At 34.7% G+C, this 20525-nt stretch overlaps 1 protein-coding gene across 1 annotated transcript; it reads left to right on the forward strand.

Annotated features, from left to right (window-relative positions):
- Positions 1 to 804: 804 nt before the first annotated feature.
- On the forward strand, positions 805 to 18720 carry cdh27 (cadherin 27). Its single transcript, XM_051675569.1, has 17 exons — positions 805 to 828; positions 2512 to 2643; positions 3683 to 3832; positions 3913 to 4057; positions 5413 to 5576; positions 6137 to 6268; positions 6995 to 7177; positions 9053 to 9348; positions 10005 to 10147; positions 10280 to 10504; positions 11255 to 11476; positions 13234 to 13355; positions 13531 to 13626; positions 15800 to 15877; positions 15997 to 16053; positions 16183 to 16269; positions 18511 to 18720. The coding sequence occupies exons 1-17, from the start codon at positions 805 to 807 to the stop codon at positions 18718 to 18720; spliced, it is 2466 nt and encodes an 821-aa protein (XP_051531529.1).
- The last annotated feature ends 1805 nt before the right edge of the window (positions 18721 to 20525 follow it).

Below are 20525 nucleotides of genomic sequence, written 5' to 3' on the forward strand. Positions count from 1 at the left end.
ACTCTTAAGTTGGGGGAATAGATTTGTTATGCAGAATGTTCAAAGTGGGCTCACATTGACTGATCCAATTACAATGGAGGTCATTTGTTTATAGAATACTTGAGATGTTACGAAAAGCCAAATGTGATTGAAATTAACAGGGAATGCTGAACCCTTTTCTGTATTGGGAATTAGCATAATCTTAATTTGTTTCACAAAATAGCATCTTGCTGTCTCAAAAATTCGTATTTTGTCAAAAAGTAGTTGACAACTTTTATAACTATTCCTTTTATAACTATCCTATAACTATTGCCCATATATCTACACTATATAACCAAATTATACAAAAATGATTTTGCTCCATCAATATTGTATAAAGAGAAATGTCTTTTGTCAGCCTGGATATACAGTAATTTGTGGCCAGATAAATATCACATTTGGATGCCTTTTGCCCCTTTGTACCCTACCAATAAAATAATAAATTAAAAATATTTTTAAATACACTTTTTTAATTGCATTATAAAATATTTTTTCCCCTCCATATTTCATAATTGTGAAACAAAAATATTTAGGAACAATTAAAGAATCAAGATTCTTTTCTTTAATTAACTGCTGGACATTTTGGATTATTGAAATGATGGCATGAAACATGTATAATGCCTCTCTCTGTAATGTACATAATGGTACTCTCGCTCACACTGCCCTAGGGTAGATTTAACTGTACTTCTGTTCACAGGTGTGAGTGAGTAGCAGGACTGAGCACGAGAGTTTGTGAGAAGCTGGTGTTAATTCACTCTTCATCTTCTGAACTGCAAGGACACAAAAATGTTTTACTATTTGGTGCTTCTGGTAAGTACAGTTTGTGTTGTCATCACAGTAATTGGTGCCCTTCAAGGTTAAATTATATCTTTAGTGTAAATCAAAATGTATTTTCAGTCCATTTTATTGCTTGGTTTGCTATTTTTTAAAAATTGTTTTGCAAAGGAAAGTACACTTTAAAGGTGTACAATAAATGTAACAATTTATTCATACATACTAAATATTTTTGACTTGAAAACAGCGCTGTGATTTTTGTTTTTGGAGCAAGAATCATGTTATATTATGTTGGAGAAAAATGTCTTTCTGATTCTACACAGTCATTGGTCATTGTATTGATCTATAGACTGTGCAGTTCTTTTAAATTAAGCTTGTATTGCTTGCTTTACTGTGTAACAGAGAATAATGAGAATTTCTACACCTTCTCTGCTACACTCATTGTATGACCCAACTGTCTTCAAAGTGAGCTTTTACACGTTTATTTCTGTAACATTAGCCCATAGTTAGGAGATTTATCTTTCTGTTGGTCAGTTCAGAAAAAAAAAAAAAAAAACAGCCACAAAAGAGAGTCAAATATAGCCTTTCCAAAATCTGTTTTACAACATTGAATTCTTTCAGTCAGGTAAACATATAGACTTAAAGTTAATTATGTTTTCAAGGTGTCTCAAAAGAGTCTGCAAAAATGTGTCCTCTGACCCAGCCTCTATGAAACAATGTTAATGATGAATTTTAATTGAATGTCATTCTGAATGGTGATCATGTTACTTTACCATCTGCAGACTATGAAAGCCAAAGCTTTTGCTTAATCACCCCATCTTCTCTGATTTTCTCTTGCCTTTAGGTTTAGCCACTGATAGAATGTTTTTTTTTTTTTTTGGTAAATTGATATTATTCTTGGTGTTACATTGCCCTAGCATTAATTATTTAAAAAAATAATTAATTTTGCGATGGGGTTTTAAATACTGTTGAGCAAGTGGCAGTAAATTTGGCATCTTGCTCGCTTCTGACTGCTGTAATCCATCTCTTTCTGTTTTTTCCCTCTTGTGGCAGGGCGGAGGGCGGGGCCGGGCCGTGATACTGCACAACCAGCCCTGCCCTCCGCCCTGCCACACCCCTCTTTTGGAAAGTCTCGGAACTGTAATAGTGGGTTTCTTTTGCTACTGGAGTAAATGGAAACACAAAAGTTATTTTTGCCAAGGTCTGCGCACTACAGTAATTTACCCCGCAATAGTTTATGTCCACATTCCAAATATGAAAAGTGCACATTCATAATTTTGAGGCTACCAGCACCCCATACACTGCTTCTCTGACAAATAATGCCATATTGTGTTTCAGACCATTTAAATAAAAGACAGAGCAGTCCTGTGATTTACAATGGTCTACTCTTCAAGGTGGTCTGTTGAAAGTCTTTTTTGACTTCATTGTCTTTTAAATGGATATTTCACCCAAAAATGAAAATTATGTCATCATGTACTCACCTTCATGTAGTTCTAAACTTAAATGACTTTCTTTATTTTGTGTAACATAAGGGGGAGGTGTTTGACTGACCACCTCAGTCTCCATTCACTTTCATTGATTTCATTGGTTCAATTACTTTCAAAAAGATGCAATGAAAGTCAAAGGTGACTGAGGCTCATATTCTGCCTAGCATCTCCTTAAAGCTACTACTGCATATGTTTAAAGAAAAAATAACACATGTTCTGTATCTGTTAAAAGGGATCGCTATATTTGTGCAGCACAGAGCTTCTCAGACGTCCTAAAAGATCCTGGATTATAGATTACTTTGAGATTGTGGAGGAATACCCAGGACCTTTTCCATATGATTTGGGACAGGAAAGTACTGAAAGAGTTCAACACTGGGTCTACAATGTGCTCATAAAACATTAAATGTTACAATACAATGTGAGACTGATGAGGTTGTGTAACCTTTTGGTTAAAGATCTGGTAAAAATTCACACTCCCAAAAATTATTTTAGCCTATTTTTAAGATTTATGCATTTTAATTTCATAACAAAGTTCCATCAAATTCAATTTGATAGAATTTTGTTAAGATATATAAAATATAATTATTATTATTTTATATATATATATATATATATATATATATATATATATATATATATATATATATATATATATATATATTTTTTTTTTTTTTTTTTTTTTTTTTTATTTATTTATTTAATTTTTTTTTGAGTGCAGAATTTGTTAATTGGCTGTTTTCCAAATCATGAGTTATGAATTGAACTGGCCATGCCCTGAAGGATTTTGAATTGTAATTTGAATTTAAAAGACAGAAAAGGAATTTGCCAGTTTGTAATTTAAATAATTCAACAGTCACACAATAACATAAATAATTACATCATTAATTTTGATTAACTTTGCCTATTTTTCCATGATATATAAAATACTACTTATTAGACATATTTCAATACTGTCTAAACAAGTAACACTGTATTAAGAGTTTACCCCATATGCTATGTATAACCGTATAGACCATATGTTATACTGAACACAAATTAAATGTTTAATTTTTTTTAGGAAACGGAAACATGTTTTATTTCCTTAAATTCAAATTACAATTCTGCATCCTGTTTGCTAGCTCAGTTTCATTTAAATTCATGAACTAAATTGCAATTAAAAAGCATTCACAATTAAATTAAACCCTGAGTACAACCCTGAACCTTGAGCAGGAGATTAAGCCCCAAATTATTTTTAGGAATAAGTGTAGCTTGTGATAAGTGCATCCTAAATTGCTTTGAATATAAATCATCAGTTTAATAACAAATTATTAAATAGCCATCTTTATTTTACCACAAACAAGGTACCATAACTTTATAAAAGCTTTGAGTGCATTCCTGAGAACATTTCTTTACCCAAACTCTAGATTAAACTGGAACGTAGCTATTTAGTGGACTACATGCTAAAAGGCAAAGGTGTGGATGAAGAGCCAAAGGGTGTCCTTTCCATTGATTCAAAAACAGGAGTAATTAAAGTCCACCGCAAAGTTGACTTTGAGCAGCACAAAGTTTTGGTGGTAAGAGAAATCATTTTTTTAAATTTTCTACATTGATAATATGAAGGCCATTTAAAACCAATTTTAGCATTACTTCAAAGCTGATCTTCCAAGCAAGAAATAAGTCCAACCTGGCTATAGACACACGACTAGGCATGGAGGTCAACATACGAGACATCAACGACAACCCGCCAGTCTTCCAGAGAAAGATTTATGAGGTCACTCTACATGAAGCAACTAAACAGGGTCAGTATCATGTGACTTCAGGTATAATAAAGGCATACTGCATTTAAATGTGTTAATTATACAATGGCCCCAAAAATTATTTGGACACCTAAGTCACTTAAAAATGACATCTTGCCGCTAAGAAAGGATGTGTTGCCGCTAGAATTAGCATGTTAGCAAACCTCAGTCCAACACGTACTTCTCAAATTACATACATTTTCACACAGTGTGGGTGATGGTAATGCATTGCACTCACATTTTGTAAGGCACTGTCTTCTCCACAGAACATTTGGTAGTAAGTCAGCAATTATGACCATTTTACTGCATACACTGTAAAAAATGTTTTGTCAGGTAACCTTAAAAATGTGCTTCATGCAATCTAAATGAACTGGATTTACTGAAGTATTAATTATGATTTAACCTAACTAAATCAACCTGACATTAGGTAACGGCTAGATCAAGTAGAAATAGATCTGTATGGTAACAATAGAGCCGTTCAGTTGTGACGGAAATCTGTAGGCGATGGCGGAAGCCTAATTCACCATGGGTTCCCTCTGGAATTTCCCATGGATATTTGTAATAGGTTTTTAAATTCATAAGTAAAATAAGGCCTGTGGTAATACTTGAAGATACTTTGACATTTTGTTCTACAACATAAATGAACACAAAATCAATTTTGGGATAAGACTGTGTGTAATTGGGGACCTGGGTAGCTCAGCGAGTATTGATGCTGACTATCACCCCTGGAGTCGCGAGTTCAAATCCAGGATGTGCTGAGTGACTCCAGCCAGGTCTCCTAAGCAACCAAATTGGCCCAGTTGCTAGGGAGGGTAGAGTCACATGGGGTAACCTCCTCGTGGTCACAATTAATTGGTTCTCGCTCTCAATGGGACGTGTGGTAAGTTGTGCGTGGATCGCGGAGTGTAGCATGAGCCTCCACATTGCTGGGAGTCTCCGCGGTGTCATGCACAATGAGCCACGAGATAAGATGTGCGGATTGAATGTCTCAGAAGCGGAGGCAACTGAGACTTGTCCCCCGCCACCCGGATTGAGGTGAGTAACCGCACCACCACGAGGACCTACTAAGTAGTGGGAACTGGGCATTCCAAATTGGGGAGAAAAGGGAATAAAAAAATTATAATATATATATATATATATAAAACAAAGACTGTGTGTAATTTATGTTGTAGAACAAAACATCCAAGTGCAAATACTGCAAATACTTTTATGGGCTACTTTGTGAGCACATGATTTTAAAATATTAATAAATAAAGTAAAAATTGTATAGGAAATATTATGTCTTTTTACTTTATTGATATCTTTAACAACAACAAAAATAAAAATAAAATAATTTTCTGCACATTATCTGTTTGCAGGCACGTTTGTTGTAGGTGTATTAGCAATTGATCAAGACGAACCAGGAACTCTTAATTCCACTATTGATTACAAACTCCTCTCTGTAACCCCGAGCACTAAAAATGCAGAATTCTACATCCAAGATAGTGGCACAATATCTTTTAAAGGATGCCTGGATTATGAGGTAAAAAAAAAAAACCTTTATACACACTGGAGGCATAATTTGCATAGAGCACAGTAATCTCAATGTACACACTATTTCTTTGTTGTTTCTAAATTGAATGGGAACATTGCAGACATTAGACATGAGTTGTCATGTTAGTGCATGGCATGGTAAACCAACAGGCATCTGTATTAAAGTTCAGTCCCTTGTGCAAGAATAATATGTACAAACTTGCATTCTAGCATGTAAAATATGTTGACACTTACGAGGGGGTTGAAAGGTACACATGAACCCACGCAGTCTTTAGAGAACAGTATACGCCAACACTAAAACTAATTTTTGATTTTCCAGCCAAATGTGTTGTACAGGAACTGATTAGATTTGTACATGAATCTAAGCATCATCTTTGGTCTCTTTTAGACTAATGTGACTGCATTTTGCCTTTGAACAGCAATGTAGTTCTCAATATTTATAAAAAAAAAATAAAAAATAAAAAATAATAATAAAAAATAATCATGCAAAATGCTTGTTTTGGTTTGTTTATATCCTAAACATTAGTGTCTTACTGGTTTTCTTTTCAGTTGGCTAATAAATACACTATACTGGTTGAAGCAAAGGACCGTGGAGAGGTTGTAAAGATGTCAAGCACAGCTACTATAATTGTCAACATGCTGGATGGCAACAATCATCCACCAGTTATCACAGGACAAATGGTTAGTGTTAAATTGTCCAGTACGGTAAAAAAAAAAAAAAATAATTGCAGTAAATTAGTTAATAGGAAAACATTATTCACACAAAAATGACAATTTTTACTCACACCCTTTTTGTTTCAAAATGTATGCTGTTATTTGTAAGTGTATGAGTAAAGGAGAATTTTTGTAGAATCTTCACTGTGCTTTTTTCCAATAATGACAGATTTAAAAAAAAAAAAAAGGACAAAAACCGTAAAAGTAGTCCATATGACTTATAGACTACTTTTCTGCTATATGCCAAGTCTTCTGAAGACATAGGAAAGCTTATGTGAGGAACAGAACAAAATGTAAGTTATTATGCACTGAAAATCTAAACCTACGCTGCTGCTTTTAAATCTTATTCTCTATTTTGCATATTAAATTAGTGTCATATTTGGTTACCAGATCCAAAAACCAATGGCATTTCAACAAGGTGGAGGGAAAGAGTATGACTGAAAAAAATATGTAAATTTCTTTCTATTCCTCACCTTAAATTATCATGTTTTTGTATGGTGTTTTATTTATTTGTCCTTTTTGATACCCATGGTCACTACTAATGGTCCTTGTAAAGAAGTTTTTCAAAATTTCTCCTTTGTTCCACAGAACAAAATAACAGCATACAGGTTTGGAATGACATGATGATGAGTCCATGATGACATACTTTTCATTTTCGGTTAAAATATCCCTTTAAATGTTCCGCTCATTTAGGGTTCAGTTAAAGTTGTGGAGGGGACAACTGGTACCTCCCCCATTAGCATACACACAACTGATGCTGACACACGTCCCACTGCAGCTTGGAGAGTCAGATATTCCATACAGGGAGATAAGGGTGGCCACTTCTCCATCCACACTGATCCAGACACCAGTGATGGAATCCTTACAGTTGCTAAGGTATGTTTACACGCTGCAGTATTTTATGTTAATGTTATGATAAAATTTACAATGTCTGGAGATGAAAAGAACAAAACATTTTCTTTTAAATTCAGATTCAACTATGTTTTTTTTGTACATTTTGTTTAGTGCACAGATGGTACATTATGTGGGTATTTTCTTTTCTTTATTAATATACTGTATACAGTATATGAGGGAATATATAATTATTTAGGCAATAGAGTAATTTAGAGATCATTTGCAATCATTAAGTTATATAAATCAAGATTTTTTTGAATGTGACAGGGAAACACACTGAAAAACAAAACAGATGTTTTCCCTCTTCAGAATGTTTTTTGTTTTGGAGATTTAGGGTAATACCATGTCCTAACAGTACAAAAAATGATAAGCGACAATCGATTCAAATGATCACTTCCATATAAAGAACTGTTCACACTGGTAGTGATTTTCAGTAACTAAGCGACTGGAAGTCATTTGTTTTCAATTATGATTGCCGGTTTGAGCGAGAGACTTTGGTTATAGTGGTGTTTCATTCATGAATCAATCTGTGTTTTAAAAAAGAATTAAGTGAACAAATTGTTCTCATTCACTTCCATTATTTTGGTTGTAAACATTATAGGGGCAGTGGTAGCTCAGTGGTTAAGGCTCTGGGTTACTGATCAGAAGGTTGGGGGTTCAAGCCCCATCACTGCCAAGATGCCACTGTTGGGCCCTTGAGCAAGGCGTTTGACCCTATCTGCTCCAGGGGTGCCGTATCATGGCTGACCCTGCACTCTGACCCCAGCCTAGCTGGGATATGTGAAAAAGAAGAATTTCACTGTATATGTGCAAAATGTATAATGTGTGATAAATAAAGAAAATTAATTATAAAAAAATTAATCATTCACATGAAATTTGCTCATTTGTTGCCACCTACTGGTAACAAATATATAATTCACAAATTGGTCACTGAATGAATCTGAACTAATCTTTTTTTAGAATAGATTCAAAAGACTAGTGGGTGATGCAAAAAAGTTAAACTTAAGCAAATGCACACCAATGCAGCGACTACCAATGGGAGTGCAGACGCCCATTGCAGTAAGGTGACCCGAATTGTTTCTAGAAGGCTGATGAGGCCCTAACCCCGCCCCTACGCCTAACCATATAAGTACAGCAATATTAAGATGAAAATTCTCTCATGATTTACTCAACCTCCAGGCATCCCAGATGTGTATGACTTTCTTTCTTCTGCAGAGCACAAATGAAGATTTTTAGAAGAATATCTCAGCTCTGTAGGTCCATAAAAGGCAAGTGAAGGGGTGCCAAAATTTTGAAGCTCCAAAATTCACATAAAGGGAGCATAAAAGTAATCCATATGACTCCAGTGGTTAAATCCATGTCTTCAGACATGATATGATAGGTGTGGGTGAGAAACAGATCAATATTTAAGTCATTTTTTATCATAATTTCTCCTCCCTGTAAATCACCAAAAACAGAAGAAGGAGAAAGTGAAAGTGAAGGGAAAAGGGCTTCAATATTGATCTGTTTCTCATCCACACCTATCATATCACTTCAGAAGACATGGATTTAACCACCAGAGTCATCTGCAGTACTTTTATGTTGCCCTTATGTGGATTTTGGAGCTTAAAGATTTTGGCACCCATTCACTTACATTGTATGGACCTACAGAACTGAGATATTCTAAAAAACTTTATTTGAGTTCAATAGATGAAAGAAAAGCATACACATCTGGAATGGCATGAGTAAATGATGAGAGGGTGAACTCATTTAATTTTTGGGTGAACTAACCCTTTAAGTTCGAGTATTTTTCTCCCAAATAAAGAGTGGAATACTCATGAATACAGTATGATATCATTTGCAATTCTCTGCATGCAGCCTCTAGACTATGAAGAGCAAGCTGAACAAAAAATTACCATTTCTGTGGAGAACGAAGAACCTTATTTTTCGTGTGAGGTTAAGGAGCGATCTGCAAATGGCCTTTGGACTGTCATCACAAATCCATCAACACCGTCCTCTCGGGATATTACCATTGCAGTGGAAGATGCCAATGATCCCCCATATTTCCCAGAGCCAGGGAGGAAAATCATCATGGAAGAGAATGGAGTCACTGGAATTTTTGTGGACAGGGCGAAAGCAATAGATCCTGATACCATGCATCCCCACAAACTACAGTATGTTCTTCTGTTCTTCATGTGCTCAATATCTCCAGTAAACCCAGGTTATTTTTCATAGTTCTGTTAAAAAATTATGTTCAAAACTATGATCTTAACCGGTCAAACAGAGAAAGCTGTCTTGGCTAAATAAAAGTCAGTATAAAATTATGCAATATTATTTGGATTATAAGTCAAACTTGAAGTCTTTGCATTAAATAACAAGAAATTAAAACCCAGTGGCATCTATTTGAAATAAATATAGTACAAATACTTCAAGCAAAGCATCTCATAAAAAGCTATTCAGTTTCTAATTTTAAATTAATACATATTGTTCAAAATGATGACAAAAAGTATATGGGCACTTTGTGATTGTTAAACGTGAGTTGAAAATGTCTGTAGTTCATGTAACAAAAACACCTGTGGTTACTCTGCTTGGACACCTGTGTGAACCTGAGAGGAACTGATATCCTTGGTACCAGTTGGTTGAAAGTAAAAAAAAAAAAATAATTGCCCAAAAAAATAATGTTAGTTCTGAAAAAAGCTGTAGCATCATTCGTTTACAGATGCCGTTTGCTTTGATATTTTTCTATCCATTGCAATGAAATTCCAACATTTTTAAATGTGGGGACGCAAGGTTTACCAGCATCAATGAAAGCTTCTTTTTTTTCCATCAGGTATTCCATTGAACAAGACCCTGCAGGCTGGGTGAGAGTAAATGAAACAACAGGCGAGATATTTTTAAAAGAGAGCTTGGACAGAGAATCAAGTGATGTAACCAACAGCACTTATACAATCACTGTCATTGTGACAGAGAAAGGTAAAGCAAACAGTCAATTTCCATTGAGCACACAAAATAAAACTGGCAATGTTAAGCCAACCCCTGCAGAGTTCATCGAAACTAAGTATAACGTTTATTCTTCCTTTTCTAATTTCTAACTTTCCATGCCAGATGACCCTACAGTGACAAGCACTGCTACGATTCAAATCTACATTGAAGACAAGAATGATAATGTCCCCATGCTACAGGAGAACATGGTCTCTGTGTGCCAATCTGATGGGGTGTCGAGTACAGAGATCACAGCTAATGATCTCGATGGAGATCCATACAGTGGTCCATTCAGTTTTGAAGTAATAGGGGATCTTAAGAAAGAATGGAACTTTGACCCTAGCCATGGTAAAGAGAAAAACATTATTTAGTGTATATACAAACTCTGAAGACATGTATGTTATTCAAAGTATTCAGAAGAAACCCAGAGCCAAATAGTTTTTATTGCCAAGATGAAAAATGACCTATCATGAGTCATGAGAAATATTCCGGTTGAGCTTTATCGACAGCACACTGCAAACAATATGTATTTTTAATCAGTATTTTTGTCTTGTTTTCCAGTTAAAATGTCAATACATCCTGAAAACAAGAAAATTTTTCTTGGGAAGCAAAATTACATAATGTAGGATAATAATACTTTTTTAAGAAAATATATTTTGAATTAAATGTAGTTTTCTTACCCCATTGGATTTTTTTTTCTTCTTCTGGTTTTGTGCATAAATCTAACAACATTTAGAGAGGTTTATGTTTAAAAAAAATTGTGAATGGGTAAGAATGACAATCGTATTTTGATACATTTATCTTGTTTTATGGAAGACAAAAATACTGATATAGAGCAGCATAGTGCATCTGAAGCATGTTGAAGATTACCACAGAAAATCATTTGGACTCATTACTCACAAACAATGACAAAAAGCATGTTGATAGACATGCAATTATAAAATGTATGGGATAATCATTGTACATTTGCCCCATAGACGTAAAAGTCAACACATTGGCTGATGGTTGTTATCACAGTGTTCTCAACATTTGATTAAACTTTAGAGCTGGTGCAAACTCCTGGTTACCCTCTGTCCTCTCTCTTGCTTTTTTCTTTAGGTAACACAGTGCATTTGGTGAAACACAAAAGCGTTCATGTCGGTCTGTACACATTGGTTGTGAAAATATCTGATAAGCAGGGAAGGCATGTCCTCCAGAAACTCACTGTTTCTGCGTGCGATTGTACAGTCTCACCAAACTGTCTTCTGCAGCGCAACTCACAGCAGAAAGCGGGAAGTGGTGTGTTTGGACCTGTCATCTTTGCCTTGCTACTAATTCTGGGTGAGCATTGAATACCGGAGATTAAAAAAAGCACACATAATGATTTGAAAAAGGCAATTTCCTTTCCTGTCTTTACATATTTATTTACTACTCTAACAGGAAGTTGGGCCAGGACATCCCTTACAAAAATTGAGTTCACTACAAATTTGTGGCAAACTTGCTGCAAATTGTCCATTGTTGCCAAAGGTTTGCCAGAGGTTCACCACTACCAGTGAAGAGCTGAAAACTTCTGGCAAACATTTGCGACGAATCACAAGCTCATTTTCATGTCAAAATAACAAGCGGCAAGTTTGCGGCTGTAAACCATGATTTGCTACCTGCTGATGCTAGTCGTGGGCAGGAAGTACACTTAAAAAAGTGGTAGCCATTGTTACCTCAAGAATCTATTATTACTTTATCTAAACCATAAAACTTACTTCCATTGTTGTAACCTAATTTTTCAGGTAAATTTAGGCAGATTAAAGCTGAAGTGTGTAGCCTAATTTCTGTGCCACTAGCGCTACCGAACGGAATTGCACAAATAAACATGGTTTTCAAACAGCCTTCTGAATACGTCCCCTGTCTGCTGTTTATTGAACGAACAGATCGTCCCGCCCCCAAATCACACCATATGTTGAGCCAATGTTTTTGTGTCGGGCTGGATGGATCGCTCTAAACAAACAAGAATTTCTATAGTGTCACAGATACATTTGGGAAAATTTTAAATGAAAATAAAAGAACCATCAATAGTTTTGATCCGTTTAACAAGCATAGATAGACTTTTGTTTTAAATGCAATTTTAAATGAATGTATCCGCTTAAAGATTGTTTTGTTAACTTTAGTAGTGTAAATATGGAAATGTGTTTATTGTGCAAAAAATACAAAGTTTGTATTAGCCATTTTGTAAATGCATAAACATTAATGTGATATACTGGGTAAATAAAAAACTGTGTCAAATACTACATTAGTATTAGCCATATTACACTTAAAATATGTTATCATAACATTCTTTTTATTTAAATAAATTATTTTAGCAATTGCAGGTTACCACTTTTTTCAGTGTACCAAATAGAATTTTATTTGACGGCCTTAGATGCCAACAACAAAAGATATGCAAAGGGTTTTCACCTTCCTTTTAAATTGATAAGTTAATTTATTTAGCTGTCTATGCACTGTCCATTGCACTATTATTTGCATTTTATTTTATTTGCATTTTTATTTTTTGTGTCTGCGACCCTACCAGAACAGCTACAAAGAGTAAAGACACACACACACACACACACACACACACACACACACACACACACATGTTGGTGCAGCTATCATTATGAGGACTCTCCATAGACATAATGATTTTTATACTGTATGAACTATAGATTCTGTCCCCTAACCCTACCCCTAAACCTAACCCTCACAAAAAACTTTCTGCATTTTTACATTTTCAATAAAACATCATTTAGTATGTTTCTTAAGCGATTTGAATTATGGGGACACAAGACATGTCCTCATAAACCACATTTATAGCATAATACCCTTGTAATTACCAGTTTTTAACCTAAAAAAAAGTCCTCGTTAACCACTTAAACCTGCCCACACACACACACACACACACACACACACACACACACACACACACACACACATATATATATATATATATATATATATATATATATATATATATATATATATATATATATATATATAAAGAAAGAAAGTCTTGACTCTAAATGAAATTATGTAATTGTTTAATAAAATTCTAATGTTTTTCCTCCTAGCATGTCTGCTGCTGTTCCTTACTTACTCTTGTGGGACCGTAAAGTCTCTGCTGCAAGTGGATCACAACTTTGAAGATGTCCTGCTGCCTTCTAACATTGAGAAACCTGGCACAGATTGTGTGGTAGGTTCTTGCCTTAAAAATACTGACATTAAACTGGAGTCTGACAAAATCCGAAATGAAGCATTCATAGGCATTTAATTGAATTAATTGCAACAGATATGCCTGAAAAAAAGTCTTACACAAGGATAACCAATGATAATGTTGTTATATTACATACATTTCTCTTTGCTTGAAGGTCCCGTATGTTCTACTAAAGAAAACTTCTGATATTCAATCAAAGGAGGCACCTCCTGTCAATAATGGTGTTCAAAAGATATCTGGCATTCAGCAGGTATGGCAAACATTTCTGTTTGTTACTATATACATACTCCAAAGTTTTGGGAGTGACAAACGCATTTAAAAACTAAATCCTTTAAATTATCGTTCTGTGTGTGTCTGCTATGTTTTTTCATTGTTTTCCTATGTAAACACGCGCTGGACGAACGTCCTTGCTGCTGCACTGTCTCACTGTTTCTTCAGTGTCTCACGCAGTGACCGGCACATTTCTAGACACTGTGTCAAGTTAAAAATAACTTAATGTCTCAAAAACACATGTCAAGACACCTGCATTCTGTTTCATTCGTTGCGCTGTGCCTACATTGTTTTTAGCGCAGGTGTCACACATATTTAACGTTCTGAACAAGTTCAGGTTGCAAAGAGGTGACTGTTACAATGTTTAACATTATTCCAGATTATTCTACACCGAGCAAAGTTTCAGCACTTGATAAAAGGCAATGTTCTTTTTTCCTTCTGCTCTATTGTGCTGATTGGCCGCCATGCATTGTATGTTTACTGTTACTGTTACAAATGTTGCCTACGATGCTTACATAAAATATAGCCTTTTGCAACATGATGAACAATACACTGCAGCATTAGAATAAGCTCTAGGTGAAAGTAAATGAGACAGAAATATATTTTTTTATTGTATACAACAAATCCTCAAAGTAATAATAATAATACTGTATCATACTGTATTATAATGAAAAACTGGACAACAATTAATAATTGTTGGATAATAATAATAATAATAATAATAATAATAATAATAATAATAATAAATAACAACTGAATTCCAAAATGTTAGTGAGTGAAGTCGTAGGTTTTGCACACCCTGTTCATTAAAAAGTGTTTTGTAAAAATACATGTAGCTAAATATTTTTTTTTGTTTTTTTGTTTTTTATCACTGTATTGTCAAAAAAAAAAAAAAAAAAAAAGGAAAACATGCATTAATTATCTTGAAATAGAATTGTATTTATTTAAATATTTTGAATGTAATTGGCTACAACGGCTGTTAGGATGAATTTAAAATTATGATTTTTAAGCAACATTTTCTAAATGGGGCCCCGGGTTGGTCGGTTGCTTGGGGCCTCAGAAATCGTAAACCCGCCCCTGGTCATAGTAATATGATAAGAGCCATAGACAGGAGGCATTTTAACATGGTTTACAAAATTTTTAGTAAACCACCATTGACAGAGGCACCATGTTTTGTTTATGCTTTTTAAGTTGTTGCTCTTGAGCGTAATGTGTCGGTTCCCCCTAGACAGCAGGGCTGGTGAATGCAGCTATGGTGGAGAGTGACAGTATCAAAATGTGCGAATGAGTTAGACTAGGATGGTTCAAGGATTTTAGCTTTAGGGGAGAAATGTGAGAAATGTTCTTCTGGATGTTTCTTACTTTCAGTATGAAAAGTCGCAGATTCAAACATTCTCAACTAACAATTTTTAAACCTATAAAAACTACAAATGTAATTAATAACGCATTTGGTTGCATTTGAATCTGGCCTAGATAACATTGCCACTCAATGCAAATGTCAATGTCACTTATGACAGGATAAGGTGTAATATACTGTATTGAGGTTTTGTAGAAGTTTGTAAGGAAAGGATTCAGAGTGAAACAACCAAAGCTTACCAAAGCCATTGTTTTCAGTGTAGTAGTAGGCGAGCTCACAAAAGCACCGATTTTTTGGGGGGAACAAAAATGAAAACAGGGGGGCTGAAGTCCCCCAAAAAAGGATCTACAATCACTATTGGACTAAAGTACCTCTCTGTTTCTGTGATTTTCTAGCACTTCACCTAAGATGAGCTGTAAAGGTCTAAAAGAGAGTGGACACTGCATTAACAACTAGTTGTTCAGTGTGGTTCAATTCAACAGTCAGGCATCGGCCAAGGAGTCTAGGGTTGTCCCATTCTCAAAATAGTTCCAATAACCTGAAATGTTCGCTCCTTTAATATTCCCAGAATGCACCATAAAAACCAGTCTCTCAAGTTGTTAGAAGACAAATGCGAGAGTAAATTTATGATGCAAACCCTTATCGTCTTCATAAAAATATGTTGTTTATAGTTATCTTCCTTTCATAATGTGAACAAAAGTGCAAATGTTTAAATATTAGAGTTGTTACAAGACTAAAAATAAACCCTTTGCATTTTTACTTGTATTTTTATTTTATTTTATTTTTTGGTCCACAGATACCAAGTCCTCAAAGGTTCTCGGTTCAAACGGATGAATACTCATCCAGAGACAGATCACAGTACTACTCTACTGAGGTAAAACAACATACATTAAATTCCTGCAGTTCATTTACAACGTTTTCACAATAATATAAAAAAAGACCACAAAATGAGTAATGTAATGATGTAACTGCAAACACATTTTGATCCAACAGAACCAACAGACATTGGTGTGGAAACAATCCCTGTATCGTGGTGACAGCCGCTATCAGGTCACTTTTGATTATTTTAGTGTTTTGAGTGACATGTCTGAATCTGTTGGCACTGTGTGAAACAGTGCGCTCTTGTGAAATATCTTCAGATCAATAATAATGTATATAGATTATGTTTTGTGCCCTTAGGGTACAACACTAAACAGGAAGAGCTCACAAACAAGACAGAACAGCCATTTCATCGGCCAATCTGCCATACAAAGTTTGCTCTATTTGGTAAGTTCCAATGTACCCAGTTCACCTGAAATCCTTTCAACCAATGAAGGAACAGATAATTATTTAGTAGATCATTCATTAATCATTCATTCTACTTGTGGGGCTAAGCAAATAATTGCAGCTTTATGTGGATTTTGTCACAGTCTAAAAGAAAAGAAAACCAGTGGCGTACTGCAAATCTGTGGTACACCACAACCAGTGATATAATATATACATTTTTGTTGCGGGGATTGAAATAGTGGCACTGATGGAAACAGTGTTATTTTGATCAATTTATCGACCATTTATTTTAAGTATTTTTACAGTAATACAGTAAGAATTACTGTATTACAAAAATGAGAAATGTAAACTATCTGGACCAGACTAGGCTTTTTTTATGCAATATATACAATATGCTGTATACAGTATATATATTGAGGTGAATTGTGACCTGGACATGTTTTTTAGAGATTCTTCAATATTTTCTTAGCTGAAGCTCACTTTTAGGATATTTTAATTGGAAAATACTAAAGGGGTCATGGCAAGAGGAATCAAATGTTCCTTGATCTTTTGACATATAAGATATAAAACCATGAGTTTCTGACAGACGGTCTGAATGAGGGTGAAAAATGATCATGTTTAACAAATATATCTGTTTGTGCCAAAAAAAACTTTGCTAATATTATAAGTGAACCTTATTAAAATATAAAAAAGGCATGTCATGACCCCTTTAAAGGTGCACTGAGTAACTTTTTTGTTTGTGTCATTTGACCAGTGGTGACCCGTGTATTTCAAGTCTAGGCCTTCAGTGCGATTCATGCACTCTTTCACAAATAATAAGACACCCTATGGACATCATACATTATGTCGCAGCCAAATAACATCACAGGTTGACAACACGTCCATGCACAAAAGCCAAAAGATGTTGAATGCTCAAGCCAGCCTAATTTTAACTGCAGCATGATTGTTTTGTGAAATACATTATTAAATAGGAGTTGGATACATCTCCCAAACCGACATTCAAAAAAAAAATTATTTTCATATGAATCTACCTAGGAGTTCTACAATACCTGGAAAAAGCTATTTAATAATTTGCGATTTGAATGTCGCTTAAAATTAATTTTGTTTGGTCAGGGTACTCGATTACTTTTCAAAACTTGAAAAGACATTGAATGCTCAAGCAGCCTAATTTACACTTAAAATTCCTGATGTAGCTAAAATAATGCAAAAAGCACTTACCAACTTACTTGAAGTGAAAATCAGCCCTCCTTTCTTGTTTAATAAATTTATCAATCGATCATGCAGAACATCTCGGGTTTTAAAATCCATAAGGATCTCATTCTCAATGGCGATAGTGGCAATAATGACAGTCGACTTTGTCAGCTAGTGCTCGCACTCTTTGCTTCCGAATTACGTCCATAACTCAATGTGTGATTGCGTCACTCAAGGCCAGCTAGAAGGCTTCGACTGGGACATATCTAAAAGACCACATCCACCAAGAACAAATAAATAATTCTGACTGGCTGATGAATCTGACAATCTGATATTAGATGCCTATTCACTGCACTTTTGAGGGATTCAGTGGAAATTCTGAAGGCTTAAAGGGTGGAGCTCAGACTCACACGCTGCTTCGGCCAAGAAACTTGGCTTCAGTATGCGATTTGAAACAGGTGTCACGTTTTGCTTGTAAGCATCAGGGAATAAATTCTGATTGGATAAACTTTTTGTTTCCCCCTAATCATTTGCGATTGAAAATAAATAGGCAAAAAGGTGAATGAGAATGAAAGGGTGAAAACATATTTTTTTATTAGGCATGTTAGGCCAGCAGAGTAGGCTTTGTTGGCCCTGAGAATTCGCCACTGCATTTGACACCTAGCGGTATGGATGCAGCATCATTAAAAATCAATGGTTTTTAGTTACAGATGCCATTGTATATATTCATAGTCAGCCATGATTAATTTAATCCAGGGAAAATTTCTAATAATAGGGTGGTTACTGAGATTAAGCCAGTAGTATTTAGCTGGTCATGTTATCTCAATATGGCAGCCCCCATGAGGAGACCCTCTACATGTAGAATGAAAACAGCTTTTATAAGGTTACTAATATGACAAGTCCTCATCACATGTGAGTGGTCCTGATTTTTTACATTTGTTTTAAAATGACAATTTCTTTCTTTTGGAGCAAAACTTTTTTAATGAGGAAAAAACAAATTGCATTTTTAATTAGCTTTGGCAAAGAAAATATTTCTTCTTCAACTTTCAGAGGCTGCATTCAATACAGCTGATAGAAAATGAGCTGCCTGATCATGAGCCTTACCTTTATGCTGTTGAGGATGACTCTGAGAACTTTGACCACCTGGACCCCATAGACATGCCCAACTATGAGTTTGATCCTGAGCTGCTTTCAGACCTTGGACCAGTTTTTAAGCATCTGGCTTCAATCTGTAACCCAGACAAATGCTCAACAACATAAGTGATGAAGAATGGGACCAGATAGTCTAGAGATTGTGTCTCATGTTGACTCATTCTCACAGAAAAGTGTGATCATTCTGAATAGAAGGATTAACTGTTGAAAAAAAAAAAAAGAATGGGGAGATTAAAAAGAAAGTACTTGACTGTCAAATTGGTAAATTTGATTTGGGATTGGAATTATCATTTGCTTGGAATTGATTGTTTTACTGTATTAAAATCATTGGATTGTTTTCCTTTGCAGAGGAAATTTTTGTGTGGAATTTCTATAAAAAAGTCTTGAAATGGCAAACATTCAGATGTTTGCCTGTGGTTTTCATTCATACCACTCTTGCAAGTGGCTTACAAGTCTTAAATCTCAGCACTTGCAATCAAAGAAAGTTTGATTCACACAGACAGATTGAATACAAAGTGTCTTTTTCCACTACAAGAGATGCCATCTACAAAGACACATGCAAAGATATATTTAAAGAACAGTGTCAGCTGACTAGAGAAAAAGCAATAATTTGTGTTTCATTCTTAGAGTGAATGTTTACAAAGCAAATACATAATTAATGATGTAGGCAAAATGTACTCAGGGATACATATAGTAGCATCATATCCTTATTACTCTTTTCTCAGCTGTATGGCCTGCTCTGTGAAATGGTCAGTGATGGAAAGAGTACTATTTTTTTTTTTACTTAAGTACTGCTACTGAAGAAATAATTCACTTGAGTACAAGTAGAAGTACTAAGAAATATTATGACTCAAGTAAGAGTAAATAAGTAGTTTGCCGAAAAGCTACTCAAGTAATTACAATACAAGTTACTTTATGAAAATTATATTATATATAATATATACGCTTCCATTTTTAGAACACAAAGACATTTTTGTTCTTGAAAGAAACTTATGCTCCCTTTCACCAAGAATGCTTTAAATGTATCAAAAATACTGTAAAAATCATTAATTGCCAATATTATTACGGTTTGAAATAATTGTTTTAAGTGGTATTTATAAAAATTTTTCTTTATCCGTGATGCCAAACATATACTGTGTCACCTATTCCTTACAAAAGCATACTGAAGTGCTAATTTGGTACTCAAGAAAATGTCCTTATTATTGAAATAATTGAAAATGGTTGCGCTACCATGCATAAATCTCAATTCAGTGGGGAATTTTCACCATTTGCTGAGGTATTGAGTTCTTACAAGCTGCTTTACACTTGCAAGTCAAATTTTGGTTTTAAAAATAGGCCAAAAGAAACATTTCTCCTGAAATTCTATTTTCTCCTAAAGTCTATTGTTTTATAGAGATAAAGGCTATTCCATGCATTACTGTTTTGAAAAAAGAATCTCTAACCAGGATAGAGAGGGAAGTGGATGGCCCAGATACACAACAAAAACACAAGTAAATCACAGTCTCTAGTTTGAGAAACAGACTCCTCACAGGTCCTAAACAAGCAGCTTCTAAATGCCAAAGACCTGCATTGCTGCAGGAGGATTCTTGGACAAACAGAAACTTTTAAGAATACAACATTTATTTAAATAGAAATAGCCATTTGTAACATTCTAAATGTCACTAAATTGTCTCTAAACTACATAATGTGCATTGTGACTGAAACACATTCCTATTTCAGGTTTATTCTCATTCATGTATGTCCAAGTATTTTGGCTATTAATTTAACATTCTGTACAAAACTAATATAATGCAATATCATAGAGGAAATGTATCCTCTATGATATCGCAGAAATTATCCAGATATGGATTGAGATAACTGTTATCAACTCCTACATGCCAATAGAATAAGGCAAAAATAAACATTTCACACAG

Source organism: Myxocyprinus asiaticus, chromosome 37 (assembly GCF_019703515.2).
Source record: "Myxocyprinus asiaticus isolate MX2 ecotype Aquarium Trade chromosome 37, UBuf_Myxa_2, whole genome shotgun sequence".
Classification (NCBI taxonomy): Eukaryota; Metazoa; Chordata; class Actinopteri; order Cypriniformes; family Catostomidae; genus Myxocyprinus; species Myxocyprinus asiaticus.